The 13383-nt window shown below is 38.3% G+C and overlaps 1 protein-coding gene and 1 long non-coding RNA gene across 2 annotated transcripts; one reads left to right on the top strand and one right to left on the bottom strand.

The window, feature by feature from the left end:
- Positions 1–1349: 1349 nt before the first annotated feature.
- On the top strand, positions 1350–9566 carry LOC121943432 (uncharacterized). Its single transcript, XR_006105849.2, has 4 exons — positions 1350–1489; positions 2309–2482; positions 9213–9336; positions 9431–9566. It is a non-coding gene; the product is annotated as an uncharacterized LOC121943432 (long non-coding RNA).
- Positions 4136–9950, bottom strand: kcng4b (potassium voltage-gated channel, subfamily G, member 4b). Its single transcript, XM_042486947.2, has 2 exons — positions 9192–9950; positions 4136–5406 (listed from the first exon to the last, which is right to left on the bottom strand). The coding sequence occupies exons 1-2, from the start codon at positions 9948–9950 to the stop codon at positions 4564–4566; spliced, it is 1602 nt and encodes a 533-aa protein (XP_042342881.2). The 3' UTR covers positions 4136–4563.
- Positions 9951–13383: the final 3433 nt, after the last annotated feature.

The following is a 13383-nucleotide window of genomic DNA, read 5'->3' as shown; positions in this document are numbered from 1 at the left end:
CTATCTATCTGATAATCTTTACCATCTATTATTCAGGTCGTTTCCTTGTCACCTTTAAATGTACTTTAGTTATTTGATTCCTGTCAGGCCCCTTAAATATTAAAACTGTCGCTCTTTGGACGGGACTCACGAGGTTCAACTTTCATGCAGAGCAAACCATTAAACAGTTCAAAAAACAAAAAGCAAAAGAGTAAAATATTTCCTTTTAATGTTCAAAGTGAGAGGAGGAACCACAGCATGATGAAATTAAAAACACAGAAACATCTTAAACATTATCGTTTTCATCCTGTACGTTTTTTTAATGATTTTCTTTGCTTCAAACAGCAGATTTGTTTCCCCTGAAAATCATCTCGCAGAGACACTTTGTGCTGTTCGATCCGTCACAGTGAAGATTTGTCGCCATTATTTTGTGTGTTTGTGTTGAAATCATCGTTCCTGGAAAAATGCATCTTCGTGGTGCTTTTAATGAAGCTCTAAACATCCAAAAATATGAGTTTTCAGGGACATTAAAAGCGTCACATTCATAAAATACAAAGAATAAGTAAGCGTGAAGCTGAAATCAGGAAAAAGGTTTTTTTTGTTTGTCTGTGCTTGTTTCAATAGTCTCTGTATTGTTCTTTTTCTTATTCATTTTTTCTTCCCATCTACCATCTGAAAAAACATTTCATTTTTATAGCTTATTGTCTCGCTTGAGTTTCGCTGTCCTTCAGTGTCACTGCTGTGTTTCGTCCGTAAGTTTTCGGAGAGCCTGCACAAATACGGAGGAAATGAACGCAGAGCGCGGACAGAAAGATCGGCGTCTTTGACCTTGAGCATAAATGAGCCGTAAGATTCACTCCGGAGAAGATCGAAGTTTCTCCTGAAATAACTACCAGTAAAACATGAGCGATTCAGACTTTCGTCCTTTGTGTAGTCACGCAAAATAAACTCTGTAAAGTTACATATTTATGCTCGTGGCTGTTATTATAATTTGTAATAATTTAGAGGATGTTTGTGATTTTAATCCCGTGCGAGGGATTACGTGTCCGTAATCTGTAAAGCAAAACTCAGGGCAAAGTGCCGAGCATATTTCAGCAAACACAGAGGTCATGGGATAATATTAGTGCCGAGGGAATCGGCATCTCTGAGATTTGCTGCTGATTTGTTTCATGTTTGTATTTTCGGCCTCTGTCCTGTTGGACAAACATGACGGCTCCAGTGGAAATTATAAATAAATGTTCTCACAGCATTTTGGGTGCAAATCCAGGAGGCGTGTTGGCAGATATTAACTCCTCCAGCAGGTGTTGCTCCTGTTTTCAGTGTTTTTTTTTTTTGTTTTTTTTTGTCTTCTTCTTCTTCTTGTGTTGCAGCAGCCAATCGGACTGACTTTAGTGGGACAGGTGACAGGAAGTCTCTCATGTTAAGTTTTGGACAGCTGAGACAGAAGTTGAGTTAGTCTTAAACAAATCTGCATCAATCCTGCCTTGCTGCTTCACAGAGAGCGTTTCCTGTGAGTATTTCACATTTTTACATGTTTGTCCAGACATCAGCAGCGACTATTTCGGCGTTTTGATAGTTTCAGCTTTGTGTGTACAGAAGTTTTTTTGTATTTCTTACAATGTGTAATTTAATTAAGAATTTAACGGTTTTCTTCATAGCTGATTTGGTTGGCGAGACTGAGAACAGTCCTCGGTGTTCTGAATGCAGTTGTATCTCGGCTACCCAGCTAGCAATTTTTGGTTCTAAAAATGTTCTCAGAACATTTACATGCAACCAGTGTTTGAGTGTTTTAGTAACGTTTACGGTGGTAAGTTTTCTTAACGTTCCCAGAATGTTCTTCTTAAAGTTTGGGCAACATTCTCAATAAACATCAAAAAATATATTTTTACATTTTTTAATTTTCATTGTTAATATATCTCATTTTCATCTTTAAAGAAAAAGAGTTGTAATCTCAGTAACATGCTTTGAATGCTGCTTTGAAAGCGTTCTTCCTTTGTTCTTTTATAACATTGTGGAAACGTTTTATAAAAAGAACAGTTTATAATCTGTCACCTCTCAACATCACCAAAACATCTTCACAATGTTGCTGTTAAAACTTTACTTTTCAGTTAACATTAAACCGTACAGCAACATTATTTCTTAAAACATTATTGCAGCTTTTAGGGAACGTTCCCTGTTAGCTGGGAAGCAGCTGTATCGATGTAAATCTCAAAAACATGATTGTAGTGTTTATTTGTAAAGTATTTATTGTTGTACTTGCGTGTATTTTGTCATTCATATCTTTTAAAGCTGAATGCCTGAAGTTTGTGCTTTTGCTTTTTTCTTTCAGTTTCAGTCTTTTGAGAACTGAAGGAAACATCCGATTAAAGGAGACGGAAAAACCTGTTTCCTGTCAGGAGTTTATCTGTCAGCACATCAACAGAGCCGCTCACGGAGAGCAAATCCATCAGACCAGCCGAATCTCAACGTTTAATGACATGGATGACGTGTGCGGCAGCATGCGGTAAGAAACATTTTTCAGCTTTTCAACGGGCTAAGACCAGGGGCGGATTTAACCCTTTAACACCTGAGCACATTGGCTTGATTTCTTTCAAAGGCATGACAGGCATGTCAGCAACGTAACAAAAAAATGGCCAAACAATTGGCAGGGACATTTTCAAAAAGTTACAAGAAAATTACCTGAAAATAAGCAAACAAAAAGATAAGTTAAAAAAGAAAAAAAAAATCATGAAAATGCAATTGAGAAAGTGCTATAGTGATATATATTGAAGAAAATATTTTATTTTGTAGGATAACTCTAAATATATAATGATTAGATTTATAAATGAAATTTTCTGGACATTTTTCATTTTTCCCTTCAATGTATAAATTTAATGATTTTTTTTTTTATTTTTATTATTTGCAAGTTGCGGGACATTTCTTTCCAAGTTGCTTATTGCCTTTTTTCCAATTATCCTGTGCAAATGTGCGTCACGAAACACAGACGTTGGAGGGTAATTTCTAAATTACACGATTTTCTTCAGGTAATATTAGTCTGGTGCTCGACCCGCCGACCTGCCCTACGCTGACTTTCTCGCTCTTTATACTAAAATCGTGTTTCCAGCATGAAAAAAGAGCCTCACTGATTATGCGTTTGCATTATTTTCATGTTACCAGCACGAAATTTTAACATTTCGAACCAGCCACCATTCCACATATTTCTATGAGAGCAAGCTGAATTACAAGTTTTAAAGCGAAACGTGAAAACTGCTCATTTCTAATAACTGTGTGAAAAATCTACCGATGCTGAGAAACGCCTAAATGTTATATTAGCGTTATATATGTTGTATATAGTATAAATCCTCTTTGTGAAAATGGTCAAATGTGCACGAGTTGTCGTAAGATTATAGTTTATATTTTCTTACACAATAAAGGAGGAGAATTCAGATTTCAGTTTTACTTTAACCCTTTAACACCAAGACAAAAGCGAAGGAAAAAATATATTTTTTGCATTATTTTATGTCCTTTAGGCTATAATAACAAGAATCTTTTTTTTTTTTAAACATACTTAATATAGACCTTTACCAAACAGTTGAGATGGCCGTTCATGGTAATGATAAAACAGAGAGGAAAAAAGCCAATTACAAGTCATTTACTTTTATAATGCTTAAAAATGTATTATAACAACATATATTAATTTATGACCTTGGGATTTCTAATATTAGCAGCTCTGATATTATTTCCACACATATTTACCATTATAGGATTTTGAAAACATCTCAGAAATTACAAAAAAAATAAAACTGATATACTTTCTTTCACCAAATATATAAAAGACTAACTTTAAAGATATTGTATTAACAACATGAATATGCATCCCTGTTTTTATTTCATAAAAAATCTAAAACAAAATGTGCAGCATCACTACTTTTACCATAAAAGCCAACTCAACCGTTTGGTAAAACATGATTTTGGACATTATAGATATAATTAATTTAGATATAATTAATAAAATTAAATGTACCATTTAACAACAATGAATAATCAGAGGATCATTTATATTACTATTATTATTATTTTTTTTTTTGTATCAAGGTACATAAATCTGTTTATTTAGACCTCTGAAACTATGTCGAATAAATATGCCGACCTTTGAAAATCCCACCACACAGAGCGCTCATGTCTGCGCTGATTTTTATTGTTACAAACAGCGACATCTAGTGGATTTTTTTTAGCATAACAAACCTAAACCGTCTGTAGAGCGAACTCAAACAGGTTGAGTTCAGTAGGCAGATTTTTAATCGAGATACAGTGACTCAAAATGTGCTCTGACAAACAGCTGAGCGGGACGTTAAAGGGTTAAGTAGAGGTGAATTATGCATGTTTCTGCTGATATAAAAAGAAAGTGAATATAACCTGATGAGCAGATAGTTTGTTGGAAGCTTCATGAATCAGAACATAAACAGACGAGGTTTTCGGGTCGTCCTGTCGGTGATGTAACGGTCCTTCACGTCTGACTGTGTGTGGGACAGACGGAGGAGGCTGTCTCCGTTTTTAACACGTGATAAGTGAGCGAGAGCGTCTGGCTGCTCTCTTCCCGCTCCATCAGAAAGCTGTCGATGGAAGTGCGGACCGATGACTCTCGCCTGCGGTCGGCGCGTCATTATCCTCCTTCGACACGGACGCGAACTCATCTGGTGACAAATCGACTTTGGACCAGCTCTGCTCCGGCTTGGCGGCGGTCTCCTCGTTTCTCTCCTCCTTCCACAGCCGCCCGTACTCCTGCTTCAGCTCCTGGTACGAGCGCGAGAAGGTGTGGAAGATGGACGTGGCCGGGAACGCCATGATGAGGATGCCGCTCAGGATGCTGGTGAGCGCGACTATCTGTCCGGGGATGCTGCGCGGCACCATGTCGCCGTATCCCACCGTGGTCATGGAGATGATGGCCCACCAGTAGGAGGCCGGGATGCTGCTGAAGCTGTGTTGGGGGTGCGTGGCGGCAAACGGCGCCAGCTCGCTCTCTGCCAGGTGGACCAGAGGCGAGAAGAGGGCCACGGCGACACAGACGAACAGCAGCAGGAGGCCGAACTCCCTCATGCTGCGCTGCATGGTCAGTCCCAACGTCTGCAGGCCCAGAGAGTGGCGAGCCAGCCGCATCACGTACAGGATCCGCAGGGCGCGCAGCAGGCGCAGGATCAGACTCAGTTTGTCCAGGTAGCCTCGGCCCGCGCCCATGATGACGTCCTCCTCCGACTCGTCTCTGACGTCGACGACCAGGGACACGTAGTACGGCAGGATGGCGATGGCGTCGATGATGTTGAGAGGGCCGCGGGCGAAGGCCAGCTTGCTCTGAGCGTTGAAGAATCGCAGCATGAACTCCAGAGTGAACCACGCCACGCAGATGGACTCCACCACGAACATGCTGTGACACTTCTGGGAGCACTCGCCCTGCAGACACAGAGACGCCGCGTGACCACGTGTTTATTCGTTTTGTGCCGCATAAATAAAGATTATAATTATAATTATTATTATTAACTTGTCTCCACATCATATTATCATGTTAATTTTCACACCTGCCCAGTTTTTTTAGTAACATCATTTCAACGTTCACGTGTCCCTGCAAATTAAAAAAAACCCAAAACTTAATTTCAAAAATACAGAGCGTTTGAATTAATTTAGTTTTATCCACAAGCTACAACGTTTCTTTGGCTCTGAATGTTCTCAAAGTGTCGTTAAAGTGTGAAGAAAATCAATTTTCATTTCAGAATGACTTTAAAAAGTTGAATGATGAAAGAGAACAAAAAGCAACACAACCTTCTCTCGTCAAAAATACCAAAGCTGAAATTATAACCTTGTAAAACACTTTTCTAGCTGCACATAAGGAGCGTCTTTATGTTCACTGATTAGAAAGAGTTAGAGCTCTGCACGCTGAGGGAATGAAACGGCTGGAAATGAGTGAATTAAGAGCAAAAGAAGAAATATTCAGGAAATGAGGATGAACTTGATCTGAACTTTCTGCAGCATCTCGATGGCTCGATACATAATTTATCTGTCCGTCCATATCTGGTTATTAACGTCTGAAGATAATGAATCAACATTCAGGCTGCTCAAGAAAAACTGGAACATCAGAAAAGTACATTTATCGAACTGTGTAATACTCGATTTTAATTGATTTCTTTTTCCCTTTTAAAAGACGTTAAAGTTTTATTCGATTATTGATTGATTGTTTGCTAACTCTCGGGCTTCCCAGCTCGCAATTTTTGGATCTAAAAACGTTATGAAAACGGTACAATGCAACCAATGCAATGTTTTAGTGACGTTTTCAGTGTCAAGTTTTCTTTATGTTCCCAGAACGTTCTTCTTAGAGTTTGGCCAACATTCTCATTTTAATTTTTAGCATAATGTTTTGTAATCTTGGTCCTCAGTTACATTTTCTGAATGTTGCTCTGAAAATGTTCTCTCCATGTTCTCATGTAACATTGTGGGAACGTTTTATAAACAATCATTCTCTTATCTGTCACCTCTCAACATCACCCAAACATCCTCACAATGTTGCAGTTCAAACGTTACGTCTTATTTACCTTACAGGAACATTATTTGAAACAAAACTGCTCGCCGGTGTGTAAAAAAAGAAATGCTGGCCGGTGTAAAAAAAAGCAAAAACAAAAAAACTGCTCACTGGTTTAAAAAAGGAAAACAACCAAAAAACTGCTCACCGGTGTAAAAACAAACAAACAAACAAAAAATAAATTTAAAAAAACAACCAAAAAACTGCACACCGGTGTAAAAGAAAACAAACAAACAAAAAATAAATTTAAAAAAACAACCAAAAAACTGCTCGCCGGTGTAAAAAAAAACCAAACAAACAAAAAATAAATTAAAAAAACCCAAAAAAGTGCTCGCCAGTGTAAAAGAAAAAAAAAAAAAACCTGCCGGATGGAGTAGAAAATAAAAATAAAAATTAAAATACTGCCAGCCAGTGTAAAAACAAAAACAATGTTTGTATGGTAATTAATGGGAAAATGAATAAATTGATAAATAAAATGGAAAATGAAATGGGAAATTAAATAAATATTGGCATTTTTTGTCATCTTCATTCATTTATTGACACATTTATTTATTAATTTTTCTTTTGTCGGTTTCAGTCCTCCATAGGAGTCACCTTTAAATCCTCATTTTGTTTAAAAGTAAGGTCAAAAACCAACTTGAAACTGCTGTAGCTCATTAACATTGTTCAAACATGGACACAAAAGTCCGATCTTGCATTTTGTCGAGTAGAGATTTATAAAACTAATGCTAATTAGCTCTCCCAAAATACAGGAACATGCTGATCTTTATTTCTCCATTATGTTTGGCACTGAATTACCTTTTTGTAGTCAAACATTTTGTATTCCTCATTTTTATATCAGCCATGGGTAGCGGTCATTAGCTCGTAGGCCACAGTCGATATGACAGCTGTTATTTTAACGGTCGCAGCCAAAAATGAGTAACTGCTTTTGTCTAATTCTGTCAAGGAGCCATTGTTTCAAAAATTACAGTTTGAGCATTTCGCTCTCCTCCACAAGATAACTTCCAGCTTCAGCTCATTTTGCCTGTCAAACTGAATAAAAGCAAGTTAAGCGGCGAGCAAACATGTCTGCCAGACCGCGAACCGAAAACAACTCTCGTTTCCAGAAATTAAAAGGAATTTTGGCTTTGCTTTAAAAACACATCTCTGCAGATGTCTCATCAATCACGATGTATAAATATGTTACAGCCTCCAAACACGTCCGCGCTTTGATTTTCTCCCGTCTTGATTAGAGGGACGGACCGCAGAGACATCAGGACAAATCAATCCGCCGTCTCCAGCTTAGAAACATAATCACACAGTCTTTACACTGACGGTTATACAATCAGCCCTACAGCCTGTCTGCCGCCGTTCACGCCAACCAGCCGCAGAAATGATTATAACGCTGCAGAAATCCTCGGCCCACAATAAGACTTCACGAATACCGCTGACTTCATCTCAGTCTGCGACAGCTGTCTCCAGACCATGGAGGTATTTGGATTAAAATATATCTTTTTATTGACTCATTCGTTAAGAAAATATGGATTATTGGTTGATTTCACACAGGCCAGCTTTCATTTTATTACGGCTGATTGTTTACCGTCAGACCATCAGAAGTGTGTTTTTCCAGCAGATTGCAGATTGTTGAAACTAAAGTTTGTAGTGGATGTACTGTAATCGTTTGTAGCAACTAAAGTGGGTATTTTTTATCCAGAGTTTGGGACATGTTTAGCTGTGTTTGTAGCTACAAAATAGTAGTATAGTAGTATTTTGTAATAATAGGCACAGATATTTCGAGACAATTTGGTACCAAGAGAAGTTTTTTTTTGTTTGTTTTTTTTATTTATTATTATTATTATTATTATTATTATATATATTTTTTACGACAGCTCAGTACATGTCCAACCGTGTTTGTAGCAACAAAAGAAGATATTTTTAATGACAGGTCCACGTATTTCCAACCGACTTTCTACCAAAAGAAGGTGTTTTTTATTTTATTTATTTATTTATTTATTTTTAAGCGAGAGCTCAGTACATGTTCAGCCACATTGGTAGCGACAAAAGTGTTGGGTTTTTTTTGTTTTTTTTTACAAGAGTTCAGGACAAGTTAAACTGTGTTTGTAGCGATAAGGGTCAGTTATGTTCAGCCACGTATTTAGCAACAAAAGCATTCGGGAAACGCTCAGCTGTGTGTGGTTTGTTTTTAACAAGCGTTGGGTTCATTCTCAGCTTTGTACGTTGTGACCGAAGTGGGTCTTTCTCGCCGTGTTTGTAGCGACAAAATCAAGAATTTTAACAAGCGTTAAGGAGATGCTCAGCTGAGTCTGCAGCAACAGAAGCGAGTATTTTTTCACATAAGTTTTCATGTGTTCAGCACCGTTTGTAGCAACAGACGTGAATCTTTCTCGCCGTGTTTGTAGCGATAAATGTGGGTGCTTTTCCGTGAGTTCAGGACATGTTCAGTCCTGTTTGTAGCGACAGAATTTAATAGCAGGGAATTCCTTGTGTTTTGATATATTTACTTAAACACTGGCAACTCTAGATGCCTCTTTTTATTGCGGTAAAAACGTTCCTGTTAACACATTGAGAAAAGACTTACTGTGTTTAACAGCTTTGACAGGATGTGAAAGCTGTTAAACACAGAAAAGTTATGTGGCTGTCAGCTTCTCGGAGGCTTTATACGCACCCTGGTGTCTTCGTCTCTGAGGTCTGGCATGGTGCTGATGCAGAGGCTGATGACGGTTACCAGCACCATGACGACTGAGAGGCAGGCGAACATCTTCCCGGCCACCCCTGACTGAGGGTTTTCCACCACTTCTCGCAGCATCCAGGTCAGTCTGCGATAACCCTTCTCATCCTCCGTGTTGCTTTTCTTCATCATCACCCTCTTCTGCCTCCACTCCTCTTCCTTGCGCTCTCGCTCAGCCACTTCCTCCACACGGGTGATCATACGGCGGCGGCAACAACGCTCCATGTGGCCCGGGTCTACGCCCCAGTAGTCAAGCTCATCATGCAGTGACACGGCACAAAGCTCCCGAAGCAGACGCAATTTCCCTGCGGCGAGGAAGTTGAGGATGACCCTGAAGGCTGTCGGGTTGCGGTCGAAGAAGTACTCCTGGCACGTCTCGTCATAGTCGTCGCAGAGCCGTGCGATCTCCTCGGGGGTGGTGCAGAAGCGCAGACGTCCCAGGCGACTCTGGGGGAACTGCTCCAAGGTACTCCAGGGGAAGGTGTAGCGGTTGCCCCCCACATTGATGAGAACCTGTAGGGTGTGGTCGACCACATACGAGGCCTTGCGGTCCCGAAGCAGCTGGGCGCGCTGGAAGTAAACGCCCTTGATGGTCTCAGTCTCCGGGATCTCCGTGAAGAAGCGATCGAGGCTGCTGTCATCGCTGCTGATAGAGTATGTGCTGAAATCGTGGTTGGCATTGCTGATGATGGGCATAATGGCGTCAGGATGTGGGTCGGGGCAGATGAGGTATTTGTATGTCCAGTTTTCGGGAGGTTAGAAGGAGGATCCACAAAGAAGCTGTAATTACAAAAAATAAAATAAAATGTCAGTCTTTTGTACATCAAGTCCTTGTGAAACTGTATTTTTCTATTAATGAATCTTCTTCTGTCGCAGATTTGTTATGAACCAACATTTTATATGGAGTACCACAAGGCTCTGTCCTGGGTCCACGACTTTCTCAGTATGGTACCAGTACGAGTCACGAGTATCATCTGTTCTTATTCCAAAGTCGTCAAATACTGCCACTTTTGCAGTACTGTCAGCATAAGATTACAACGTCAAAGGCTACCTTTCGTGTCCAGATATGCTGCTTGTTGGTCCCTATAGGGCGGGCAGTAAATAGATCCAACAAACGTCAGACTTTCATGCAGGAGTCTGGTGTTCGCTTCTCATCTGAATGTGATGTTTTATGCACCTCACCGTGTGCCTCGGTACTCTTATCCTAACCAGCTGTGCCAGCACGTGCTTTTGTTGACGTCCTGGCGTCGGTTGTCATGTGCTTTTGTTGACTGCCCAGCGTATAGCGTAATATGTAGACGTGGAAGTCCACTGAAAAAGCGGCAACATGTTTCGACTTAGGATGAGAACGTGTTGTTATTATTCATTGATTTCATTCCTCTAAAGATGACACCCAACTCTATACAGCTGTTGATCCTGATGAGCTCATCTTAAATTTATTTTTGATTCAAGCTAAATCAGAACAAATCAAATTGGCAACAGTTTACTGCACACATTTATAATCTAAAAAGAAAAATATAAAGAGAAATAATTGACCTTTTTTCAGTTTGGAGTGGAATCGGGTCCTTTGGGGGAAAATGCTTTTGAGCTGCAGTAATGTAGTTAGGCACTAGACTGCTACGTCACGTCAACTCCTAAAGACATCCATGCTTTTCTGTGGATTGACTCATTGATTAGACAGTCTCAGAGCCCATTAGCTCTCTGCTAACGACGATAAAGCCCTCTGGGGCCAATATGTTAGGTCGATCCTATGTAGCCAGTAGATATCGGAGCCGAGACTTCCTTTTCTGTTCACCAGTCATTTTGGTTAACCTTTTAAAACTTGAGCAAATTGATTTGACTTCTTGCAAAAACAAGGAAGAAGGCAATGAGCAACTTAAGGAGACACGGCCCAAAAATTAACAATAAATTAGTAAAAGAAATTACCGGAAAATAAGACAAAAAAAGGAAAGTTAAAATAAAAACAAACAAGAAAATGACTATAAATAAAATAAAATCGTCAGATGATAGCCGTTGGGTTTTAAAATGACATTTGGTCGATGTGTCTTTGCACATGAACAGTTTTCCTGCCTCTCGAATATGATTGATAAATACTACATGTAATACAAAAAAGACTACAAATGAAATCCGAATTAAAAGTCTTGTAATGTTTATAGAGATTTATAGAGATTCATTTAAGAAATAACCAGATTTCTCTAAATCTGCTCCTGCAATTTTTCAGTGATTTAAAAACAAAAATCACATTTTAGTAGAAAAAAAAAAAAGCTCTTAGCACCCTACTTTTAACCCAGACACCCCTCTGAGTTGACTTCACACTGATTCACGCCTCGCCTCATGTGGCTCTGACAACTCAAACACAGCTGTCGAGTGACCTTATAAACTCTCACCAGCTCAGGTGTGAACCAGGTCGAAAGGGTGAAATGTCGGATATCGACCAGCCGTCAAAACTGAAGAGGCTCCTTTGAGTACAAACTCTGTTTCAACTTGACATCCTTAAACAAAACCTTGACATATATATATATATATATATATATATATATAGGGTTAATTTTAACAGGAGAGCTGGTAATTGTTGGAACAGTGGAAATAAGAAGATGACTTTTGTGATTTTTATTTTGTTTCTGTCGACTTTGAGTGAAATTAGTTTTATGATGATAAAAGGACACACTGGCGATTTCAGGGCTGTTTCTGGTTAAACACAAAAATCAGGACAAGTGACAGCGGACGGGACAGAGCTTAATGCATTAAGTGACACACGACAGGTTTGCAAACAGACATACAGACAAATGAGCAACGAAGAGGAAGAAAAGAAGAAGAAAGAAAAAATAAAATATTTTTTAAAAATAATAAATATTATTCTATTATATTTTATTCATTTTTATATTTATCAAATTCTTTTATTTTAAATATTTATTAAATTATTTTATTTTTATATTTATTAAATTCTTTTATTTTTTATATTTATTTATTTTGTATTCATCAATTTTTGTATTTGTTATATTTATTTATTTTGTATTCATCAATTTTTGTATTTGTTATATTTATTTATTTTAAATGTTTTAATTTATTTATTTCAAGGATGTTTCCCTTTCTCTTTAACTAGCTCTGTAGGGATCCTTTCTATAATGTTGTCAGACACTTGCAGTAACAAAGTGAGCCTGTCAGTGACAAAAACAAACACTTTTAGTGGACAAACATTGGCGGTGCACAATTGCCCCTGGGGGTTACATTGCAGCCTCTTTCACTGCTGCAGCTCTCTCAGTGCTGGAAATTTAAAGAAATGTTGTTCCATTAGTCACTCAGACACAAATATAAAAAATAGGGTCCAAGTTGAAAAATAATGTAGAAACCCTTTAAGTAAAATTCCTAATATTACATTGTAAAAGTCCTGCAAGTAAAAGTATGTGAGGAAAATCAGGAAAATGTGATGAACGTAGTACAGACAAAAATATTTAATGCAGTAAAATGTCTCCTGTGACTGTTATATCTGCTCTCGTTGGAGGACTCTGACTCACGCAATATCGTAAAAGCAGGATTTTCCTGTTGGAGCTGGTTGAGCTGGAGCTGATTTTGACCAAAGATTAGATTCCAAATAATCTGCTGATTGTTTTCTCCAATAATCAGTTGATTGTTTATTTTTAAAAAAGTAAAAATGGTGAGAAATGTTTGTCACAATGACCCAGAGCCAAAGTTACACCTTCACAGTGTTTATTTTGTCCAAAATTCAACATTATTACAATTATAAAAAGATAAAAGCAGCAAATTTTCTCATTAGTGAAGCCGTTAATTCTCCAGAAAGCCTTCAGGATGAGACGAAAAACCTGTCAGCAGCAGAAAGGAGAGTAAAGTCTTCACACTCGGATGTCTGACTAAATAAAAAACAGAAATTAGAGCAGCAGCTAATTAAAGAGACACCCAGTGATTTCTTGTGAAAACATGGAGAGAAAAAAGTAATGAGCAACTTGTCTGAAAAATTGCAAAAAAAATAAATTTAAAAAAAGGTGAGAAGAAAATGACTTTAAAATTAGCTGTGGCAAGATTATAAGATTATTATAATATTATACAGGAAAAAGGGGGAAAATGATGAGAAAACTATATAATTATTCAAATTATATATATTATGTATAAA

The sequence above is a fragment of the Plectropomus leopardus genome, chromosome 1, assembly GCF_026936395.1.
Source record: "Plectropomus leopardus strain MGB_pleo_1.0 chromosome 1, ASM2693639v1, whole genome shotgun sequence".
Lineage (NCBI taxonomy): Eukaryota > Metazoa > Chordata > Actinopteri > Perciformes > Serranidae > Plectropomus > Plectropomus leopardus.
This window is presented reverse-complemented; position numbering and strand designations above follow the sequence as displayed.